This window comes from Pocillopora damicornis, chromosome 12, assembly GCF_964200805.1.
Source record: "Pocillopora damicornis chromosome 12, jaPocDami1.2, whole genome shotgun sequence".
Taxonomy (NCBI): domain Eukaryota; kingdom Metazoa; phylum Cnidaria; class Anthozoa; order Scleractinia; family Pocilloporidae; genus Pocillopora; species Pocillopora damicornis.
In genome coordinates this window covers 2,656,539-2,680,502 of record NC_142681.1, presented here as the reverse complement: position 1 = coordinate 2,680,502, position 23,964 = coordinate 2,656,539, and the positions used below count along the sequence as shown (strand labels likewise).

General features: G+C 45.4%; 2 protein-coding genes and 1 long non-coding RNA gene across 3 annotated transcripts in view; 1 reads left to right on the top strand and 2 right to left on the bottom strand.

Moving 5' to 3' along the window:
• The window catches only part of LOC149036080 (uncharacterized), a 28,629-nt gene that overhangs the window by 1,497 nt on the left and 3,168 nt on the right, over positions 1-23,964 (top strand). The window lies entirely within an intron of this gene.
• Positions 6,453-23,492, bottom strand: LOC149036081 (uncharacterized). The gene is made up of 3 exons (XM_089189909.1): positions 23,377-23,492; positions 8,041-8,068; positions 6,453-7,462 (listed from the first exon to the last, which is right to left on the bottom strand). The coding sequence occupies exons 2-3, from the start codon at positions 8,048-8,050 to the stop codon at positions 6,453-6,455; spliced, it is 1,020 nt and encodes a 339-aa protein (XP_089046035.1). The 5' UTR covers positions 8,051-8,068; positions 23,377-23,492.
• Positions 8,187-9,700, bottom strand: LOC149036082 (ATP-dependent DNA helicase PIF1-like). Its single transcript, XM_089189980.1, has one exon. It carries the CDS (start codon positions 9,680-9,682, stop codon positions 8,333-8,335), a length of 1,350 nt encoding a protein of 449 aa, XP_089046106.1. The 5' UTR covers positions 9,683-9,700; the 3' UTR covers positions 8,187-8,332.

The following is a 23,964-nucleotide window of genomic DNA, read 5'->3' as shown; positions in this document are numbered from 1 at the left end:
GACTAAATTTTATAACAACAACTGGAACATGAAGCTGTGATGAAGTTCAAAATGCTATGAAACTTAGATTTTTTTCCATGTCTAAATATTTCGTGTTTGTGTGTCATAGCATTGTTTAACTATTTTTCTTATCTTAACAGTAACCAGGGCCGGGTTGTTCAAAGCGCGATTAAGCAAACCCAGGGTTAGCGTCAATTTTTATTCCAGTTAAATTAATAACCAAAAGAGATTTTCTTAAGGATTCTTGCTCTTTAGTAGATAAGACTTTGTCTATTTCATCGAGAGATTTATTCAAGGAAGGCGAGCATCCTCGTAAGAGAATGATAGAAACATGTGCAAAGTACAGCTTGTTACAAGTGGCTCGCGCCAGGCACCTATCGGGCAAATCATAACTAGTGTCCAGATCTCTCATCTAATGTTGTGTTCTGCTCTATCTCTCCCCAAGTCTTTAGTGTTCCTCATGCTTGCATATGGGGGATAGTGAAGACTGATAAGAACACAAATGTTAATTTGAAATAAAGAACAAAACTAAATATGGAATATTCCCACCGAGGTCAAAAGATTTTTTCTTTGCCTCGTGTGGTTCCCTGTTTCCCTTTATTAGGGCTAACGCCCAATGGGTTATTCATGGGTTTAAATAGCACTTTAATTTACACTTCAGAGTTAATTCTCTGTTTCACCATTTGTGTTCCCAGTGCTACGCGGCACAACATTCATTTTTAAATATGGAATAGTGTCATTTGACTATCTCATAGATCTAATGACTAAGTCACTGTTCCAATAGTCCTTTGGAGTTAAAGTCTCGTAGCTGACGCAGGGCTAAGGGAGGTTTCTTTGGTCGTTCTGGGGGTTTCGACGGGCTTGACGGTGCCAGTGGATCTGCTTGGGGGCTGGACGCGTGCGTTCGTGGGGTTGCTGTCGAGGGGTGCTCAGGAGATGGGGGAGGTGTTTGGTTGCTAAGTTGTATCTGTGGTGCATTTGGCTTTGGGCTGGGGCTGTGGTGGTCAGGTGTCACTGCTGCCGGGGTTGGCCCAGTTAGTGGCTGTGCAGGGGATGGTTGTGGGGGCATCCCTGCTTGTGCTGGGGTGGGGGCGATTGGCTTGGGCGGTCTGTGTGGCAGCATGGCAAGATGACGCAGGTCGTCATCAATTGTTAGATGGGGCGGTGTGGTCCGTACCGGGAGGTATTTCCTTAAGAACTTGCGGTTGCGGGTAGTCATCCTCCCTGAGCCATCGATGCGGATGACATACTGGTCGAATTGGCGAACCTCGACCACGACTCCTGTCTTATCCCACTTAGTGGGGTAGGGGCCTGTTTGGTTCTGGATGCGAACATGGTTACCAACGGCCAGGGGTGGGAGTCGCTTGGTGTGCTCAGACCATCTCTCTGCAGCTTTCATGTGGCGGTTTCTTAGTGCTGTCTCTCTTGTCGCGAGGGTGTCACGCCAGGTAGGGTGTGGTTGGTAGCGACCAGGTAAGATAGGTATGAAGTCTTTGATTGGCCTGCCGAAGACACATTGTGCAGGGGATAGCTGAGTATTCGGGTCGGGTGTGTTTCGATATTGAAGGACTGCACGCTGGAAGGAGTCGGTATCTAGGATACTAGATGGGGTAGTGTTGTTAGTGATGATCCGTTTGACTGATTTGACGCCAATCTCTGCCCTGCAATTTGAGTGTGGGAATGCCACTGACGACAGACGGTGGTGTATGCCCCAGTCTTTCAGGAATTGGTGTGTGGCTGTTGCTGTGAATTCAGGGCCGCCATCTGTTGCGAGTTCGTCTGGGATGCCGAATGTGGCAAAGGTTCGTCGTAGACAGTCAATCAGGCCTGTAGATCCCTCTCTTGCTCGCTCAACGATGGGCCAGTTGGAGTAGCGGTCTACGATAACAAGGTAGGTAACCCCTTTGTAGTGAAAGAAGTCGGCGCAAACACATTGGAACGGGTAGGCTGGGGGTACAACTGGAGAGGGCGGTGAACTCGGTTGAGAGGGTGCCATGCAGTTGCAGTGGTTGCAGGTTTCCCATAGGGCAATGATGGCTGGGGTGATGCCTGGCCAGAACACTGTGCTTTCGGCGCGTGCTGTCATGGAAGTCACACCTTGGTGGGCTGAGTGCAAGACAGTCAGGATATGCTGGCGGAGGGAGGGTGGTATCACGATGCGATTCTTGTAGAGGATGATGCCATCAACTGTGTAGAGGTGTTCGCGAAATTGATGGTACTCCCGAAGGGCAGGTGGTAGCTCATTACGGGATTTAGGGAATCCAGTCTCGATAAGATGAATTAGCTGGGTCATTGCCCTGCTGCTTGTTGTGGCCAGCTTGACCCTATCCCATGTGACGGCAATAGTGTTTAATGCCGATGAGGCTGATGAGGCTAGCTGGTCGTCAATGGTGATGGAGCAAGTGCCCGGTTGTGGTTCGGTGTGGTGGATGCCGGCCAAGAAGGAGCGTCCGGAGTTATCTAATTGCGGGAGAGCGGCCAGGGTTGCGGTTGCCGCGGCTATGTCGTCTGGCAAGACTAGCAGGTCTGGTTTGGTGGTTCCCGTAGGATGGCGGGATACAGCATCGGCAGCTTTGTGTCGCACGCCAGGGATGTGTACCATTCGGAACCGGTAACGTAAGCTTTTCTCCTTGAGGTTGCGGAGCCGGGCGTTGGTGATATCTTCAAGGGACCGGTCTCCAAACACTTTTAGGAGGGGCTTGTGGTCGACGGCAATGAACAGGTTACTGCAACCCAGGACAAAAAATCGTGCTTTGTCAAGCGCCTCGGCAACGGCTAGGGCTTCGCCCTCTACTGGGGCATAGCGTGATTCAGCGGCGTGTGTGAAACGGCTCCCAACCAAAGTGATCTTCCAGCCTGTACGACAACAGAAGGGTTCGGGGGATGGGCACTGGCAGTGTTTCTGGAACAGCCAGAATCCGATGCTGCTTTTGGACCAGTCGGTTGCCAGGCAGGTTGGTTTAGATTTGTCAAAGATACGCACACCCTCTTCGATTTCACTGATAATCACTGATTTGGATTCTTCGAAGAGTGTGTGCAGTTCGTCGGTCCATTGGAAAGGGGTGCCGGGCTGGAGGAGCTGGCGGAATGGCAACATGCGCTCAGTCGCTGCGAAGGCATAGGAGACCTGGTTGATCAGGCCAAACCAGGAGCGGACATCCGTGATGTTGGCTGGGATTGGGAAGTTGCGGATGGCATCAAGGTATTTTTTGCATGGTCGCACATAGCTTGGGGTGATCTCAAATCCTGCGAATTCGACGGTGTCGGCTCCGAAGACGAACTTGTCTGGGTTAAGTATGATACCATTGTGTCCGCAGAGGTCGAGCCAGTCAACCGCCTGGAAGAAACTTTGGTCAAGGTTGTCTGCCCAGAGAAGGGTGTCGTCGATGCATTTGGTCTTGTTTGGAACGTGGGACACGATCTCATCAAACCGTCTTGAGTAGCCGTCGCCAGAAGCTATGTAGCCTTGAGGTGCTGTTTTATAGCGGTAGCGACCCCATGGAGTGATGAAGGTGGTGAGGTGTCGATCGTCCTCATGGAGGGGAACGCTGTGGTAACCATTCCAACAGTCAAACACGGTCTTTTTGGTGTTGCTTGGGATTGAACGTGCCTGGTGGAAGGGGCTTTGCGTGTGGTGGGTTTCACGTGTCGCGTGGAGGTTGAGCGCCTGGAAATCGACTGTGCGGCGGGGCTTGCCATTCTTTTTAGCACATATAACCATGCGGTGGCACCAGGTGACGGGTTCTCCTACTGGCACTGGTTCGAGGACACCCAGTGAGACGTCCTGGTCGAGTCCTGCCTTGACCTCCTCTTGCCAGTGAAGTGGCACTGGTATGGGGTTGTGGTGTGCGACTGGTTTCGCTTGGGGGTCAACCATTAGCCTCATAGGGATGCTCTCCATTAGGGGTAGCGGCTGGTGCTCGCATGTGTTGAAGGTGCTGGTTCGGTAGTAGTCCAGCAGCCACTGTTGCATCTTCATCCGACTGTTCTCTGTTGCTGGGAAAGGGGTGGTTGTGGGCTTTGGTGGCGGTGTGATGCGACGCGGGCAGGTGCATGGGGGGCTGTCTGAGCCCTCAGAAGTTTGCATATCTCTGTCTGACGGGGTTGATGCAGTTGCATTGCAGGCTGTGTCTGGCTCGATTGAGCTGCATGTGTTTAGGGTCTCCCCCAACATGGGGAAGTTCTTAGTGATAATGCCCAGTGCCATGCATGTCTCTCGGCTGAGGAAAAGTTTGTCTGAGTCGCTTGTCACGTATACGATCTGTCGGCTTTCCAGGGCTTTTCCGGATGGAGACCTGCCCGAGAACCTTAAGATGACTGCGCCCAGGATGCTGATCCCTTTGTTGTTCACAGCGTGCATTTTCATAGTGACGGGTATCAGGTCACTCTCACAGAGGCCCAGGCGACGGATGACTTTTATGCTAGCCAAGCAGCTCTGGCAGCCTGTGTCAGCCATAGCAGAGAGTTGTGCTGTTGCCAACTGTGATTTGGGTGGGTTGTATCCAAGGGCTGTGTAGTCTTCAGGATGGGCTGTCGCTGTAAGCGTTATGAACGGTTGAGGCTTGGATGGCTGTCGAACCCAGTGATCGGTTAGGTGGCAGTAGAGGTGGTGGTCGAGTGAGATGACTCCTTTGCTTGGCCTGCTGAGGCTAGTTGTGGTGCAAAGTGAGTCAAAAATTGCGCTTTCCGTTTCTCTGCTCTTGCCAATGGGTGTCGGTGGCTGTTGGGGCCTGTTGCTTTTGCCCCTGCTGCGGCAAACGCTGGCAAAGTGGTTCTGCCGTCCACACTTGTCGCAGATGGCGCCATAGGCTGGGCAGTCATGACGGCGGATTCTGGTCGGCGCGCTCTTGCCATGCCCTCTCTTGTTGCAATAAGAGCACAGTTCGTTCGCGTCCCCATCCTTACGTTGCTTGACCTCATCATTTTTGGTACGACGATACTGACTTTGTGCGGCGTCTGTACTGTGGCTTTGTGACAGGCGGCCTGCTGACCGTTTGCCGGCCTCTTTTGCCTCAATGAATTGGAACACCTCCTCAAGGCTCATGTCTTGGTTTCGTTCCCCCAACAGGTCTAATTGGATTTCACTGTCAGCCAGGCCACGTGTGAGGACATCGCGAAGGACGTTTTCCGTATAGTTGACCTCTATGTTGCAGCCAGGGCAAGTGACTAAAAACTTGCAAACACCAGCTTGGCCGCGAAGGCGGGCACCAAAACTACGGATCGTCTCATCCCGGTCTTGCCGCATGTTGTGTAGCTGCACACGGGCGACCATTGCGTTCTCCTCCCGTACTGCAAGCTTTTTTATGGCTGCCATGACCTCATCTGCGGTTTTGTCGGTGAGGGAACCGCCCGCGTTTCTTGTCAGGTCTTTGCGAAGTTGTTCATCACAGCACTCGAGGAGCTGGATTACCTTTTCTTTGCCGGTGACATTAGTTGCCGCAACATAATCGCCCCAACGCGTTAGAAAATACGACCAATCCTCACTCGATCCCGCTGCCGAAATTGTCGGACGGCGTACTTTTTCGAGTTTCGTGTTACTGTTGGGGTTGATCGTGTTCACTGTTCCTGGAGTGACATGTACTCCCGAAGAGTGCACCGATAGAAGGACGGCCGCGAGCGCGTCTGTAACTTCCTCTGTCTCGTAGGTGCATTCGGGGAATGGGCATTTGTATTTCTTCGACATTGCGTACTATTGTAGTCCGGGGAAGAAAACAAAGATGGCGGTCGATCGGCGATCGATGGCCGCGTTCTCCTCTGTTCGACGTATTACTGGGTAGTCCGCTTGCAACCGGTGTCTCGTTCGCCAGATCAATCCGTGTTGAAGTATGTTTCTATCATAGATAAGACTTTGTCTATTTCATCGAGAGATTTATTCAAGGAAGGCGAGCATCCTCGTAAGAGAATGATAGAAACATGTGCAAAGTACAGCTTGTTACAAGTGGCTCGCGCCAGGCACCTATCGGGCAAATCATAACTAGTGTCCAGATCTCTCATCTAATGTTGTGTTCTGCTCTATTTAGTTTTATTTTTCGATTTGACTTCATGTGCAGCTTATAATTAGCTTTTGAAATCTTTTTAAACAAAAGAGATTAAATCTTTGATTAAGCTCTAATCGTGGGTTAGCAGTAATCGTCTTTTGAACAACTGGGCCCTGGATGATACTAACTCGATTAGTCACAAGGTAAAATGCAATAATTAAAACATGAGAATCTACTCATTTACAATGTAGTTTAGATACTAAATGAGCGAGACTAATTTTTCTAACAGTAACATGAATAATAGTAAATGGAATAGTTTCAAGAAAGTTTAATACGAAATTAAAAAATTAAGTGCTATAAAAGTTTTTGCGATATCTAAAAGTTTTAGTGTTTGTATCTCATAGCATGAATTATTAGTAACTTAAATAGTTACTAGAGATTGGTTTGTTACAAAGGAAAATGCAACAAAACATGTTAAATGGCAATTTTTTCAATGTCCACAAGTTTTCGCGTTTGCGTGTCAAAGCATACTTTAACTGTGTCTAGGTTTAAGACAGCCTCTGTGATTTCCTCCTCTGTTGTTTCATTTGCAATTAAGTGACAAATTGAAAACAACTTTGGCACTGCTTCTTGATAAACCTGTAGCTGAAGCTTCTGCAGTGGTTGTTTGGAGTTTTGGATATGGATCTTGAGTGTCCACTTTACACTGCAGCTGGTTGCCTTTTGTGTTACTTTGCAGTTATCGCAGACTGCAATTTTTCCCTTGATTGTAACTTTTTTTGAACATGAACAACAACAGTTGTATTTGGTGACACTGCTTATTCCTAGTATTTCTCCAATGGTTTCTGTTGTTGTTGAGATGTCACTGACTTCAGGTAATGTTTGTTTGAAGGGTTCAGCGTCCTTGATGGTGTATAAATTATCTTGTTTTGGTGTGTTCAAGTATCTTTGATTCTGAGGTACTTTCATTCTCAAGTTGTTGAAGAAATAGGTGGACTGTGGTGTGACGCTGTCAACATGCTCACCCCAGAAAATAACTTTTATGTAACCAGATGGATCAACTATATAGCCTTCCTGTTTTTTGACAGGAGAATCTTGGATGACTATAGTTTTGGTCGCACTTAGATGTGATATCTTTCCTTTTATTGACACTAGCTGTTGTGGTGCTACTTTTGACAAGGATGCAATTGATGTGACATCATCTTGTGCTTTGTATGGAAAATCAGCTGTTGTTGAAGTGATGGTTGTGTTCCTGTTTATTACTACATCACTTCGTCCATACTTATTGCTGATGTTAAAATTTGAAATTTTAACCGGTGATCTTTGTGCGGCCATTGCATCAAGAGTTTCCTTCTTTTCAGTTGCAAAGCATACACTGCCAATGAGATCTTTCTCTGTCTGAAGGTGGCAGTTAAAGTAGCTTGTTGGTCCAGATTTTTTTACTGGTGAGACATTATGCACAAAGCAAGTTATGTCTTGTTTTTCTGTAGGAGGAGGTAAAAAGATATTTAGATTAATGTAATAAATTTGGCATGGATGGGATTACTGCATAAGGTAGCTTGTGTTATTTGAAAAAAACATATGTGTAAATATTAGTCTCCTTGTTTCATGTACTGTAAATCCTCTATTAAGCCCACAGGGGGCTTATTGTTTTAAGGCGCATTGGGGGGGGGGGGGGGCTAAATAGAAAGGAAGGGCTTAATAGAAGGGGAAGTGTTAAAATTTAGCAAAACAAGAGCAGTTCACCACTCATTAATTACTGTAATTAAGATTATTTTTAGTACAAATAACAGTGATATTTTGGCCAAAGTTCGCCACCAACATGCAAGAGGTGTGGGAAAAATAAATTGTATCATATAACTACATGAGAACATTAAAGGGTGACAAAAGTGATAGGAAACAGTGTACATCTAATACCTAGATGTTCAAAATAATATGTTTTATTAATGAGAGCATATAGAGCAGGTAAGGTTATAAAATGATTTTAAAACAAGAAGCATTAGTTTAATAGAAGAAAGGAACGTATAACCATAATATTTAAGTATGACCGGGAGATACATACCTGAAGCCATATTAGATCTCTGTCTTGTCTGTTGAAAAAAAAAAAATAAGGATGTATACAGATGTTCTAGGAGGGTGTTTAAAATACCTTTAAACCCTAGTTAATACAACACTCTGAAACATTACATGGAACTTTGCTTTAAATGTAGTTGGAAAGTGAACTATTTATAACCATAAAAAAAAATCATTTATGTATGCATGTGTTGAAGGCCGTATAATCAATTTATTCTAATTAATCAATTTTGGGTGCTGTACTGTTGTGAGTGACTTTGTTCGCATCACTCAACTTGGGATCAATTTATATTTGCTAGATTATATAGCCTGCTTTCTTCTTCAAGTCTATATTTTAAATTAGTGGATTTCTTAAGACTCTTAAGTCTTTCAAAAGTCATTGGTTCAATAATACAAGATAAAAGTGTTTTCACTCTGCTTATAGCTACATATGAAATGCCTGCAGTAGTTTCAGTCTGACCAATGTCAATCCATGCTTTTGGCAGTGTTAACCCTTGGCTCTTGTGTATTGTGATTGCCCAAGCAAGTTTGAGAGGCAACTGTTGTCTCTCATGTAAACCATCTAGTGTCTGTGAGGTTATTGTTATTGGGCATATAGGCACACATCGTGGAATGCTATCACTGATAGATGGACCTCTATACTCATTAAATTTTACTATGACAGCGACAGGCAAGTCTGGTGGTTGCTGGTTGTTTGCATAAATGAAATCTTCAACCGTTCCAGTTGCACCGTTACAAAGTCCAACATCTATCCATAGGTTCATGGTAAGCATTACATGTGCACCTTTTGCAAGGAAAATGGTCGGTTGTAAACCTGACATGTCATCTGAACTTGCTTTCTTAGCTATATCACTAGAGTGACGTGCAGTGATGCAGGCTATTGGCTGATGAAGTTCTGATAACTGTTCAAAGTTATAATTAGCAACTTCTTCATTGCTGAAATAGAGCCTAGTGGCATCTTGAAACTCATTCACGTTCAATGCTATGGAAGGCTGTCTTGCCAAAAGAAGTTTCCAATCTTGCTCATTAGAATCTCCTGTGCGAAGGCGTATGAGTAAATCTCTAAACTGAGCTTGCTGTTGATTTAAGCCTTGAACCCTCTGGTTTACTGACAGTTTTACAACATTGCCAAACATGTGATAAGCTAAATAGCCTTGTTCACCTGTAGAACTGGAGGGTCTCGAATGATATAATGGCTTATCTGCCACTGGAGGCAATTGAGCTGGGTCACCAACTAATATCATGGATTTACCACCAAATACTTCGTCATTTTTGCCTGTTGCTTGTCGGCAGCGTCTATCAATCCAGCCAAACAATGTTTGTCCTAGCATAGAGTATTCATCGATTAGGATATAACTGATATCTTTCAGCTTGGTTTGTAATGTGACAAGCCCTTGTCCTGTTAATTCTTTGTTATGTCTTGGGCCAACAGGCAATTTTAATAGTGAATGGATTGTACATCCGTTTATGTTAAATGAAGCTTTGCCAGTTGTGGCAGTCACTGCACAAGAGTGTTGGAGCAGGTTTCGGATGGCACTAATGAGGTAACTTTTCCCTGTACCGGCAACTCCAAGTATAATAAGAAGCAATGGATCTTTAGGGCAGGCTTGTTCAGAATGTACTTTCACCATATTGTAGGCATGTCTTTGCATGTCACTGAATGTATTAACATCAATATTTTATTGTTGCAAACCAAAGGTAGAATCCAAAGTGTCTTTCTTAGTTTTTATCCAGGATGGCATTTCCTGTATTAAGTGATTTGCATACTTAATCTTGTCATTTTGCCAGTCATAATCAGGCTGAGAGGTTTGTTGTGTTATATTATCTTGGTTAACAAAATACCCAGGTATGAGATCTGCTAAATCCATCCACTCTTCACGCTGTGGAAGCTCTTCTGAAGAGTGCTCTATATTTGGTTCCTCTTCTGTGTTATTCTGTACACTTTGTAGTTTTTCATACCAGTCAGGAACATGCTCTTCAGCATATGGTGTTTGTAGAAATTCCTTCCATTTTGTGATGTATATTTCATCAGTGCCTTCCTGACAATCCCAGGCATTGTCTTGTGTAGTATGCCAAGGTTTGTGCTTAAGTAACTGATATTTGCAATAAAGTCCAAAATTTGGACCTTTTGAATTGGAAGAAAATACTGGAAAAACTCTGGGAATCATGTTATGAGGCTGAACTGTTAGTTTGTTGTTGACAAGTTTGTATTTTGTTGCAAAATGAATGAAATTAAGAGCCATTATATCTGGGATGGTTTGAATATATTTTTCCCTTTTAGCGTAAGTATCAAGCAATGAGTCATTGGTTACAGTATCTCCATCATTTGTTATAGTTTTGATTCTACGTGAACCATTTAGACTAATAGGTACCACATTTTTTGCTGGACTCCTCCGACCGCTGGAGACAGTATCCAAGACAAGTCACAAATTTGACGTTAACGTGTTTAATAATCGCAAGATTCACAAGGTCTTCGCACAATCACGGTCAATCTAACTCTCTGTCCAATAGATTCGAATTAACAACTTAAAAGGGGGCAGGCTCTCAATAATAAGTACGTGCTTCCGTTGTCACGGGTTACATAATTACGTAATATGTGCCCCAGTCCCCGACACCCTCCCCCATGAATGTCCCTGGAAGGGAGTTACATGTTTACTTCTTGGACTGGGCACAGAGCTTCGAACAAAACAAAGGCGAATAAAGCGGTAACCTAGAATAAGTGTTCGTTGTTTGAACGTTCAAGATAAAGTTGACCTAGTACGGCCGACGTTCAGTGTTCTGATTGTTCGGCGATCTGTTGAACGCGAACTGCTGCGGCAGCAGCAGCATCCCTTCGAGGCTTTGCCTGGAACTCGGGAGCAGATGGGTTGAGCGTTGAACTCGATGGCCATTGGGTACATGCTAACTCCAAAGGGTAAAGGTGTTGGGATGCACGCTCGAGGTGGTCTTTGCCTACTTTCAACTTAGCGGCTCTAACAATGCTATCTTTTCCTCGAATGAGGTCGATGACAATTACCAGTTTCCATTGGTTACGGTTTTTGCTGTCACCTCGAATGATGACGACATCTCCGATGTTAGGATGGGGCGTTTGCTTCCCTCCTGCTCTACGGTGGCTCTCTCGTAGACTTCTCATGTATTCTGCTGTCCATCTTTTCCACATAACATCCTTGCACTTCAATAGAAATTTAGCCCTTTTCCTCAGATCGTCTTCTGGTGCATGGTGTGCTTGTAGTTCTGGGGGGTAATTCGGGTTGATGCTTAGCATGGAGTTGGGCGTCAGCACTGGAAGCTGGATGTCGTCTTCGAGGTAGCTTAAGGGGCGGTTGTTGAGCGCTACTTCGACGTCAAGTACTACTTCTTCCAATTCAGGCCAGCGGAGAGTCCCATTGCCAATGGTTTTGTAGAAGGCACCTTTGAATAGGCCAATAAGGCGTTCGAATTGACCTCCCCACCATGGGGCGCGACTCAGGTTGAAACGCCACTTAATTGCCAGGTCAGCTAGGATCTCATGGAACCTTTCCTCTTTTTGCACCTGTAGTAACCATTTCTCGGCGGCCTTGAAAGTGGATCCATTGTCGGAATAGATCATTTCCGGTCTCCCTCTTCGGGCTATGAACCGCTTGAGGCTCGCTATGAACTCTGACGTTTCCAGGGATTTTGACAGGTCAAGGTGAACTGCTCTGGTCAGGCTGCAAGCATACAACACCAAATAGGCCTTGCTTTCGGTTTTGGCTCTAGACGTGTAGCGTATTGGTCCTGCGAAGTCAACTCCTATCACTTGAAAGGGCCTTGAACCTTCTGTTCTGGTTCGGGGTAGATTCCCTGGCGGTGGTGCTTGGTAGGCTCTGGCTCGGAATCTTTTGCACCCGTAGCAGCTACCCCTTAGCTTCTTTACTAGGCGTCGTAGGCGGGGTATCCAGTATTTCTCGCGTATCTTTGCCATGGTGAGCCCAACCCCTCCATGCAGGGTGGAAAGGTGGGCATTAAAGACCAACTTCGCGGTGAAGGGATGCTCATCTGGAAGATAGATCGGATATTCTCCCATGATACGTCCTCGGCATTCTAAGACCTTCTGATCGTTGTACTGAAGGTTTAACTGCAGTCTGTCTTCTTCAAAATTGGCTAGCTGGAGCGCCGATTGTTGGGCTTGTTTGATCCAAAAAAGCTCTTGTTGTTGAATCTCTTCAGTGTTGATTGGACCACTCCTTCTTTTCAGTGGCTTTCCTCTGCAGTTATGAACAAATCGCCAGACCCAAGCTCCAATTCGTAGACCTCTTGGTAATGAGTGGTTAATAAGTACGTGGTGTAGAGCATCTTGTTTGGGAACGGCAACAGAGAGAACTTCTCGTTTCACTTTGGCTTCAGTCATGGTTTCGGGCGTAGGTTCGAGTTGTCGAAAACGTGCAAAAGCTAGCGTACTCACGATTTATTTCTTGGTTCGATTTTGCTATTACACTCCAATTAACTCTCTCTCACAACTCTCACAAAAAAAACACATCACGTCTCCTTGTAAGCACGTGGAACAGCACCATATATGGGGCGATAAGACACGTGCTGCATACATGCGGTTTGGTTATGTAATAGATAAACGAAATCACTTATGTTTAAGATTAATAAATGTAACGTACAGTTTCCAACACCCTCCCCCATATGACTTGGGAACAAGGCATATGTAAGTGGAACAGACTCCATAACACAACAAGAAATAAGCATAAAAATAAAGTTTCTTTAGTAAACACATTCAAGTGTCTTGCTCGGCAATGTCCTGTATTCGCTGACGTGCTGCCACAGCTGCATCTCGTCGCGGTCGGAACTCCAATGCAGTTGGGTTCAAAGGTGGGTCATTACAAGGCAGAGGGTTTCGATCGCAGGACAACTCCAATGGATAGAGATGTTGGATTGGGCGTTCCATGAATCCTCTGCCTGCTCTTAATTTCGCTGCCCTAACAACACCATCACGACCACTGAATAATTCTTCTACTACCCCCATGGGCCACTGATTTCGGTTTCGCTCTTCAGACTTAATGATAACAACATCTCTTACGGACAAGCTGTTAGGTTTGGTGTTGTGTTTAAGTTTATGCCTCTCTCTCAAAGCTCTAAGGTATTCTGTGGTCCAGCGACGCCACATTGTATCTTTGGTAGCTTTCAAGAATTTCGCACGTTTCCTCAAGTCACGGTCTTCGAGCCGATGTGGCTCGAACTCAGGTAAAATGTTAGCATTCAGAAACAGGAAGGAGTTGGGTGTTAGTGTAGGGAACTGCGGGTCATCCTCCACGTAACTAAGAGGTCGATGGTTAAGCGACACTTCGATGTCAAGGACTACTTCGCAGAGCTCGTCCCAGTCTAGCAGACCCTGACCCACAGACTTGTAGAATGAAGACTTAAATAAGCCAATAAGTCTTTCGAAGTGTCCTCCCCACCATGGTGCTCTACTCACGTTAAAGCGCCAAGTAATGGATTGGTCACTTAAAAATGAATGGAACTTCTCATCCTCCTTCACTTTCGTCAGCCACTTTGCCGCAGCTGTGAAGGTAGAACCGTTGTCCGAGTAGACAAGGGATGGTCGACCTCTCCTCGCGATCAGACGTTTAAAGCTCTTGATAAATTCGCTTGTTTCTAGGCTGGGAAGTACTTCCAGGAAGATTCCGCGGGTAAGACAACAGGAGTAGAGTACAACGTAGGCTTTCTTCTCTGGTTTGCTCTTGCCACTATACTTGACTGGTCCTGCGAAGTCCACCCCGATGACGTCAAATGGAGTGCTCCCTTCTGTACGTGACTTCGGTAGATCACCTGGCGGTGGGTCATGAAGGGGCTGAGCTTGGAACCTCTTGCATCCAAAACAGTGCTTCACTACTCTCTTAGCAAGCCGTCGAAGCCTTGGCACCCAGAATCTTTCTCGTACTTTAGCCATGGTCATGCTGACTCCCCCGTGGAGAGTTACCCCATGCGCTTGCTTCACTGTTTCCACTGTGAAAGAATTAGAATCTGGTAAGTAAATCGGATACTCACCCTGAATGCGTCCTCGGCATTCCAATACACCATCGGTGTTTAGTTGTAGATTCAGTTGTTCCTGGTCACTGGCAAACTTGACCGTCTTTGCCCCTTGGCTCTGCGCTCGCTTAATCCAGGACATTTCTTGTTGCTGAATTTCTTCCGTCGTAAGAGGTCCTATGATTCTCTTGGAAGGGTGACGAGAATTGTGATTGAACCGCAAGATCCATGCACAAATTCTCATGGCTTTACGCAAGCCGAACTTCTCGAGAACAGTGTCAAAGTCATTGTTTGCTTCAACACCGAGCGCAAAAAGTTCTCGTTGAACCTTCTTTTCTGCGTTGCTGTCATCCGTCGCCTTTGTCACAATATTAGCAGGCCACTGGGATCGGTCGGATAACCACGGTGGACCCTTCCACCATAGCTGTGCTTCATTCACACTGCCACCTCTGCTCCCCAGGTCAGCAGGGTTTTCGGATGTCGGTACATGTCTCCACTGCGTGTTCGGGTGGCTCTGGATCTTTTTAACCCGATTAGCCACGAATTGGCGGTACTCTCCGTCATCGTTCAGCCAGTGTAGGGCTACAGTGCTGTCGAGCCAGCACTGTATATCCTCCGTCATACTGAAGCCTTCTAGCGCAACCCGCACATTCGTAGACAAGTTGACTGCCATATGGCCTGCTACGAGCTCCAAACGAGGAATCGTCAGACTTTTCTTGGCAAGGCGGGATTTGGCGGCAATCAGACCCTGCGTCACGCCTGACGCCTGTGTAACCACAGCATAAACAGCAGCACACACACCGTGAATACTTGCATCACCAAATGCATGAAGTTTGATATTGTCGATCGGTTCCTGGTACTGAACAAGACTGCGAGGAAAGTACACATCGTCCGGTGCATTCTTCTCCCATTTTAGCCACCGTTTCGTAATCCCCTCGGGAAGTGGGATGTCCCAGCTCAACTTCATCTCACTGGCTTCTCGATAGATTTGTTTCCCTTCTAACATTACAGGCGACACGAGTCCTAACGGGTCATAAATCTTCGCTAAGTTGGCGAGGATGCCCCGCTTGGTCAATGTAGCAGGCTGAGATGGGAGTGAAACATGTAAAGTGTCATCCCCTTTGTCCCATTTGAGTCCCAGTAGTTTGCACTCTCCACGAGCTGATGATGCACCAAGCTGTTGTTTAGCAAACGAAGGCTCGTCATCGGTACAGTCGCTTTCTAGTTCTGACACGTTTGAGTGCCATTTATGCAAGGTGAACCTTGCACGATTAAAGATCTCTACTGCATAATGTTTGAGCTGTTGCGCACCTTCCCTAGTAGTATCTCCGGCAATCAAATCATCTACATACAGACTGTTCTTAATTTCTTGTACAGTCCCTGGGTACTCGGACTGCACACTTTCCAGGTGTTGTTGTATCACGGCATTGAGTAGGAAAGGAGAAGGAGCAAGACCAAACACCACTCTCGTAAACCTCAGCACTTCTAGTTCTCCGGTCGATTTGTCTTTAATCCAGTGGAACCTCAATGCGTCACGTTCAGCTTCCTTAACACGTATCTGCAGGAAGGCCTTGCGCACATCTCCGGCAACTGCAATGGGATGGAATCTGTTGCGGACAATAACATTCCACAGCTCATTCTGTAGTGGGGGGCCAGTGTGTAAACACTCATTCAAAGAAGGCGCACCGTCATACGCACGGGCCGAGGCGTCATATACCACTCGTAGCTTGGTTGATTCGGCATTCTCACGTATTACTGCTCGGTGGGGCATGTAGAATTCTTTGCCTGTTACCTTCGCTGGTGCTTTCTCAACCACACCTTCTTCTAACTGTTCCCGAATAATGTCGTCGTACTGGTCTAGCATATCAGTTCTCTTTAATTTCCGTAGAAGAGAGTTCACTCTGCGCACACTGCCCGCACAATTATTGGGCAACTCAGGACAGTTCCCTTTCCAGGGTAGTCCAGTTTCGTATCGGCCGTCTGGACTCCTAGCCAGTTGCTCCTTAAATTCTTCGTGGACGTCGCTCTGGAGAGTAGATAGTTTGTCCTCTAGTCCTAGGACATCTAGGGCGCAGAGTCGGTTGTGATCCACCGTAGAATTCACGGCAAGATACGCGTTGCCTAGATCTGTTCCGGGGGACATTATAGTCCACTCGAAACGTGTACGCTCTGCTACTGGATCTCCTTTACGTCCGACCCGTAAACGATCACTCGTCCGTATCTTGGCAAAGTCATTAGCGCCGATAATCACGTGCACAGGTAAGCGAGCCTTGGTATCACTATCGTCCATCTTAACACCTCTCAGGTGAGGGTGATTTTTTACGAGGTCGGAATACTTTGGGTTGTCTAAGGTCAACAGTTCCCTTTTTTCGATTTTCGTGACATTCACGTTTAGTGAGAAATCTCCAGTTACGGAATGCATGACAACTTCGTATACTTGCATAGTTCTGGTTTCAACGCCTGTAAGCATGGCGATTTGACGCAAACTCGTACTCTTCACTTTAGCTTTAAGTAACTCAATCGCAGTTGACGAAACATACGAATGGCTAGCGCCACTGTCCAAAAGAGCTCTGAATTTATATCCACCCATGTTTATGACTACTACGGGATGAATAACACTGGAATCGTCAATTAAATTTGCAGTCATACCTGGTTCTCGTCTCTCCTTCCTGTCACATATCGAAGTGTGGTGTTTTCCATCGCAAATTTTACAAGTATTTCTGCTCTTACAATCGTTGGCCCGGTGTTTGGCTCTGGTGCAATTGAAGCACAAGCGCTTATCGGCAAGTATTTTCTTCCTTTCTTCAATGCTTTGGACATTTTCACAGTTAATTGCTTTATGTTGTTCGCTACAACAATAAAGACACGCCCCTGGGCTCGCCCTCGACTGGTTTCCGGTTTCTTGTTGTTTGGCAAGAAAAGCTCTGGATTGATCTCGACGGAAATTTGAACTCTTTGATTTCGGTTCGTCTGAAATGGGATTATTAGTCGTCCACTTCTCTAACGCCTCTAAGAATGCTACAAAAGTCCATTCACACCATTTTTCATCTATCATAGCAAGTTCGTTCTTTATTACCTCAAGTTTGTCGAATGTAAATCGAACCGCGGCGTCCAATTTGGATAAGCTCTTCAATGTTCGCAATGACTCTACATTGAACAGTAGTACTTCGTAAAATTCATGTATCTTCTTTACGTTTCTCTCGCGCATGGTGGGTAGTTCCAAAATATTCCTAACGTAGGTTCCCACGACTTCACTCGCTTTCCCATATCTTCTTGTGAGTAAATCTTTAGCTTTTTGGTAACCTTCAGGCGTAAACGGAAGACCGTCGATGAGATTTCGCACCTTCATATTCACTAATTCTTTCAAGTAAGAGAACTTTGTGACTTCAGGGGCACTGGAATCATCAATTTGACTTTGGAGCTGTCCCCAAAAACGCAGCCAATCTTGCGGCGTCCCGTCAAATTTTGTGATCACGAGCTTGGGCATTCTCACCACGTTGCTAGCCATTTGGCCGTGCATATTTTCCGGCGGTTCCGCTTGAGCTTGTTTGAGCTCCAACTTCTTCTTCTCAAATTCCAATTCCTCCGCATGTGCTCGATTAATAGCTTCTTGTTGTTGCATCATTTTCTCTTTCTCTAGTTCGACTTCTCTCTTGTGCTCATAGAGCACGGTTGCGTGTTTCAGATTGCGATCGATTTGCTCAATTCGTTCTTCCAGTTCGCGTATACAGGCGTCTCCTTCGTTAATGACTAGCTCGATTTCGTCGGCCCATTCTTGTACCGCTTCGTCGTCTTCGCCGTTCGTAAACTTTTGTTCCTCAATGGAATCCTTTAACTTCACTACCGTAGTCACTAGGGCTTCAACCGAAACTTTGTGTCTCTCAAAGGCTGTTCGGTCGTCTTTCTTTAAGACATCTCCTGTCTTCTTCAAGCGAAAATTCAACGTCTTCAATTTGCCCTCAAGTTCGGCAATCTGTGTCTCCATGATTTCCAACGCTGTCCTGGCAGGGTCGCCACTGTGTCGAAAACGTGCAAAAGCTAGCGTACTCACGATTTATTTCTTGGTTCGATTTTGCTATTACACTCCAATTAACTCTCTCTCACAACTCTCACAAAAAAAACACATCACGTCTCCTTGTAAGCACGTGGAACAGCACCATATATGGGGCGATAAGACACGTGCTGCATACATGCGGTTTGGTTATGTAATAGATAAACGAAATCACTTATGTTTAAGATTAATAAATGTAACGTACAGTTTCCAACAGAGTATTATGTCAGGTGGCCATTTTGCAGTATCGCTAAGCCAGGTTGGACCATGATTCCAGAGGTTGTTGTTGACTACATTCCCTCCTCGACTCCCCAGGTCTGCTGGATTGTCTTCGGTTGGGACGTGATGCCAACTGACGTACTCGTGTTGTTGGATCTTGTTCACTCGGTTTGATACGAATTGCCGATACTCCCCTTGACCTTTGATCCAGTAGAGTGCCACGGTTGAGTCAAGCCAGCAATGGGTGCTGTATGGTTGGACACTTAAGGCTGCTTGTACGTTGGCTACCAAGTTAACGGCCATATGACCTGCAACAAGCTCGAGTCTTGGTATCGTTAGGGACTTCTTTGCGAGTCTTGACTTCGCGCAAATTAGTTGCTGAGTGACGCCTTGATCTTGATGGACCACAGCGTAGACTGCAGCACTGACGCCCTTTGTACTAGCATCACCAAATGCGTGTAATGTGACGCTCAAAATCGGTTGGTGGAAGGGAGCAAGTGCTCGCTGGGCTGTGAAATTCTCGGTTAGTGTCTTGTTCCAGTCCTTCCAACGTTTCAGCAACGGTCCTGGAAGTTGAGTATCCCAAGGTACTTTGCTGTAACAAATGTCGCGGTAGAGCTGTTTGCCAATAAGTGTTACCGGTGACACTAGTCCCAGAGGGTCATAGATTTTGGCTAGGTGAGACAGCACTCCTCTCTTGGTCGTTTCGGTCTGGTCGCTCTGGATGATGACGCTAATCGTGTCTTCTTCTCTATTCCAGGGAAGGCCTAACAGTTTGCCTTCTGAGGGTTTTGTTCCTCCAAGTTGCTGTTTAGCATAGGACAACTCTTCAGATGATGGGCCACTGGTTGTTTCTAGTTCTGAGGCGTTAGAGTGCCATTTGTGAATGGTGAATGTGGCGTCTTTAAACACTTCTGTGGTGATTACTTTCTTCACTGCAGTGAGCTCGACGGTCTCGCCACCGGTCATTAGGTCGTCAACATATAGACCATCACGAATTTCTTTAATCAGCTCGGGGTGATGACTTTCCCAAGTATTGAGATGCTCATTGATAACTCCACCGAGGAGGAATGGTGAGCACGTCATTCCGAATAGGGCTCGGGTGAAACGAAGGATGGCGGTTTTGGAACTGCTTGGGGGTTTCCAGTGGAAACGTAAGGAATCTCGTTCTTCCTTCTTTATTCGAACTTGCAGAAATGCCTTCTTAAGATCACCCGTTAGAAGTATTGGGTAGAATCTCGATCTCACGAGGATGTCCCACAGACGGTTCTGGAGTGGAGGCCCTGGGTGGAGGCAGTCATTTAAGGATGGCTGGTTATCTTTCTCTCTTGCTGACGCGTCGTACACAATTCGGAGCTTGGTACTTTCAGCATTCTCTCTGACAACTCCTTTATGCGGGATATAGTACTCTTTTCCAGTTGGAATGTCAGGTGCTGGCTCCACAATTCCTTGTTGAAGTTGTTCTTGAATTATGCAGTCGTACTCTTCGTATTGACCATTTCGCTCTAACTTCCGGACTAATTGCTCCAATCTTCTCTTACTTCCAGTTTCATTTGTTGGCAGTGTAGGGTGAGTCCCTTTCCATGGCAACCTTGTTTGGTACCAGCCGGCTGGGTTTCTCTCAAGCTGTTCTTTGAATTCTTCGTAAACTGCCTGTTGGTCGTTCTCATGAGTGTCTGCGAGGCCAAGTACGTCCAGGGCACACAGTTGCTGATAATCTGTTAAGGCTGACTGCGTTAGGAGCACAGGACTACCAACATCTTCTTTTCCCGGTGACATTAAGGTCCATCCAAGGAGCGTTCTCTCGGCCACAGGCTGCCCAGGTTTTCCCACTCTTTGTGCGGTACTTGTTTTGACTGTGGCATACTCGCTGGCGCCTAAGACTACGTGAATTGGAATTTGAGGTCTTGTGTCGTTATCTTCAATCTTGACTCCCTTGAGGTGACTGTATTTACTTAGCAGATTTTCGTAATTAGGGTTGTCGAGTGTAAGGAGTTGAGGCTTATGGACTTTTGTTAATTCAATGTTCATGTCAAATTTTCCGTTCACTGCTGCAAGGGTTGCTGGATAAATTTCAACGTTTGTGGTTGAAGAGCCAAGCATCATATCTATTCTTTTGGTCACTGTTTCTTTAGGCCCTTTGTTGAGAAGACTGATAAGTTTAGTCGAAGCGTACGAACTTCCGGCACCAGTGTCAAGCAAAGCATGTGTTTTTATTCCGTCAATCTCCACAAGAATGATAGGATAGACGACTTCGTTGTGTTCTGGGTGATGAGCTGTCAAAACTCCTTCGCTTTTCACTTCCTTTGGTGAGCTGCAGATTGATGTATGATGTCGTTTACCGCAATTTTGACATGTCGCGGTACTTTTGCATTCCGACGATTTGTGAGGTCCTGTGCAATTGAAACAGAGTCTCTTGATTGCCAGAAATTCTTTGCGTTCTGTCGGTGATGTGATTTTACCACATTCTGATTGGCTTGTGGTTGTCTGCTTGACAGTACACACACTTGCGTGTCCTTTTCTGCTGAGTTTGGAACATGCGGTCTCGTCTCCTGGGTGGCAACGGATCTTCTAATCTGAAGTTATCAATCGGGTTTCGACGTGTCCATTGGCGGAGCGCTTCGGTGAACTTCACGAAATCCCAGGTCTCCCAATCTGGATCGTTTCGTACAAGGTCCCCTCTGATTGCCGACAGTTTTTCGAGCGTCAACGAAACCATCCCATTCACTTCATGAAGTGATTTGAGTGAGTCGAGGGACTGCACGCTATAGGAAAGTTTGTCGTAGAATTCGTGAATTCTTTTGAGGTTTCCGGTGGGTGTGTGAGGCAGCTCAAGAATTTCCTTTACGTAGGCCTTTACTATTTCGCTATGCTTTCCGAATCGGTCTTTAAGGATTGATAAGGCTCGATTGTATCCTTCAGCTGAATGTGGCAACGCTTCGATTGTTCTCCTAACTTTGACGTCCAGTAATTCACGCAGGTACGTGAATTTAGTAACAGGCGGCACGTCTGTTTTGTCGATGGATTCGGAATATTGCCCCCAGAATCTTGGCCAGTCGGCATATGTTCCGTTAAAATTGGTAATAACCAGCTTGGGTAGTTTTGCTTGACTGACAGGCGTTTCCGCGGAAAGGTTTTGGTTTCCTGTTTTGAGCTGAAAATTCTCTTGCAATTTTAGCTTTGTCTCTTGAAGCTTAATTTCGAACTGCATCTTTTCTTCTCGCTCTTGGTTTTCTGCTTCAGTTTTCCGTTTCATCAACCATTCTTCGAGGGTTTCGATCCGACCATCCGCTTCTTCTATTCTTGCGTTAATTCCATCATTCCACGTGCTGATTTCGTCATCGCTAACTTCCGCAGCTATCTTCTCTCCTTCAACCGTTCTTCGTGCGTTCTCTACTTCTGTGAGAAGTTCTTTTAAGTTCGTCAATTGTCTAGATATAGTAGATTGCTTTCCGCTAGTAAGTATGCCATCAGTTTTATCCTCTGTCCTTTTAAGTTGCTTAAGTTTTGTTTCCAGAGTAGATTCGGCGTTTTCCATGATTCGTTCGATTTCGAGGTTAATTAGGCATAGGCTTCGTTGCAGATGTAAACGAGAGCTAAAAGGTAAATTGAGGACACAAATTATACTCACAATCGTCCCTTCGTGGTCGCCACGTTTGCTGGACTCCTCCGACCGCTGGAGACAGTATCCAAGACAAGTCACAAATTTGACGTTAACGTGTTTAATAATCGCAAGATTCACAAGGTCTTCGCACAATCACGGTCAATCTAACTCTCTGTCCAATAGATTCGAATTAACAACTTAAAAGGGGGCAGGCTCTCAATAATAAGCACGTGCTTCCGTTGTCACGGGTTACATAATTACGTAATATGTGCCCCAGTCCCCGACACCACATTAAATGATGAGCTGACAAGTTTCAGTGACATGAGATGATGCATAGTCTCTTGTGCAGAGAAGTCACGTTGGCCAAGTGACTTCATTATCACTTTTTTTTATCAATTTTGTAGGGTTGCTATTGTTGTTGCAATTACGGACAATAGAATTAAATGCAAGTTTCATTACAGGTGACTTTGGTTCACCTTTTGAAGCATATTTTGCAAGGTATTCAACACATGCATGATAATCAATGATCACTTGAATATCACAGTTTGCCCTCCAGCCTTGAAGCTGAAGTCGTTGGTGATTATTGAGTCTGCTATCATTCCTCTTTGTTATGGTCTTTGCTTTGTATTGAGTGCTTCGATCTTTTGTATGAATGGGCTCAAACTCTAGTTTTGTATTAACACAAGGTTCAAATGGAAACTTAAATCTACATTTCAGTTCTGTTTCGTTTTGTTTCTTTCTAAGACAATAGTTTGTACTACAGCGAGTGTGCCTTTGTACAGTATTCAACAAATCAACATAATCTTGTTCAGAGTCTTGTAAACTTACAAGGTCCTTGTGACGCTTTTGACAAGGATGAATAGAGGGCTTGACCCATGTGCCATTATCTGGTGGATCTGGATTATATGTAGACAATAACCAATCTACATACTGACAAACTACCTGGGAAGCCTTTTTCCCATCCACTATCTGTTGATTGAGTTCTAGTATATTGACTTGCTCAGCTGTATTAGTGGACATTTCAGCCAAATAGCCTTTTAGAGCTGTTTCTGAGAGTTTACATAAACCTGGATCATTTTTCAGCTTTGCTACACCATGACAATGTATACTACCTCTAGCTTGATATTCAAATCTGTACCAGTGCCACTCAGCATCTAGTGAATTGTATAACCAGTATTTAATAAAACTTTCTAAACGCTGTGTAAAGAACCAGTCTGTAATATGAGGATTGTTAATCACATTCTGCCGTTTGTTGTCAGTTGAATTATTACTGACTGAGTTGCCAAAAATTGCATGAAGTTCAGGCCAATGCATATCAGCAGAGGAGAATGTGAAAAAGAATGTTGGAGCTCCAGCATGGGCTATTATTGCTTTTAAATCTTCTTTAGCTTTGTGCCAATAAGCATTAGAACCAGTAATGTTACTAAGATAGCGTGATATCTTAGATATAAACATACTTGTGTTATTGCTAGTTGCCATTTGCCGCAGCTCCTCAGCAGTCAAATGAGCTTCTCCTGGGTTTTGTTTTAGGAACATGCCTGTCTGTTGCAGAATACGTTTTCTTTGTATCATATTCAATGCCCAGAAACCAAATCTGGGGTGAGTAGCAAAGCGATATACCCATTTGTCATTCTTGTTTTCTCCAAACTTTAAAAGGTGCTTTACTCTTTCTCCGAGTGGTATATCTCGGCGTAATGATGGGTTAGTAGGATCACCCTTACCATCTGGAAATAATGTTGGGAAAGCCATTGTTGCTAAATAGGGAGTTACATACTCGTTTAATGGTTCACTGCCAACTGTTGGCCAGGGCAAGTGATTAGAATCATTAGACAATTGTTGGCGCACAGCTTCTATTTCTTGCTGCTGACACTCTGGAATAGGCAGAAAACTACTCATTTCAGTACCCTCATTAGAAACAATGTCATCTTCATTTTGAGGACCTAAGTCAGGTTCACATGTGGCATCCAAATCTATATTCTCTGTTTCAACCGAGAGAAGACCATGTGGAACACCATGTTCTGGTAAAGAATTTAAAGAATTTTGAT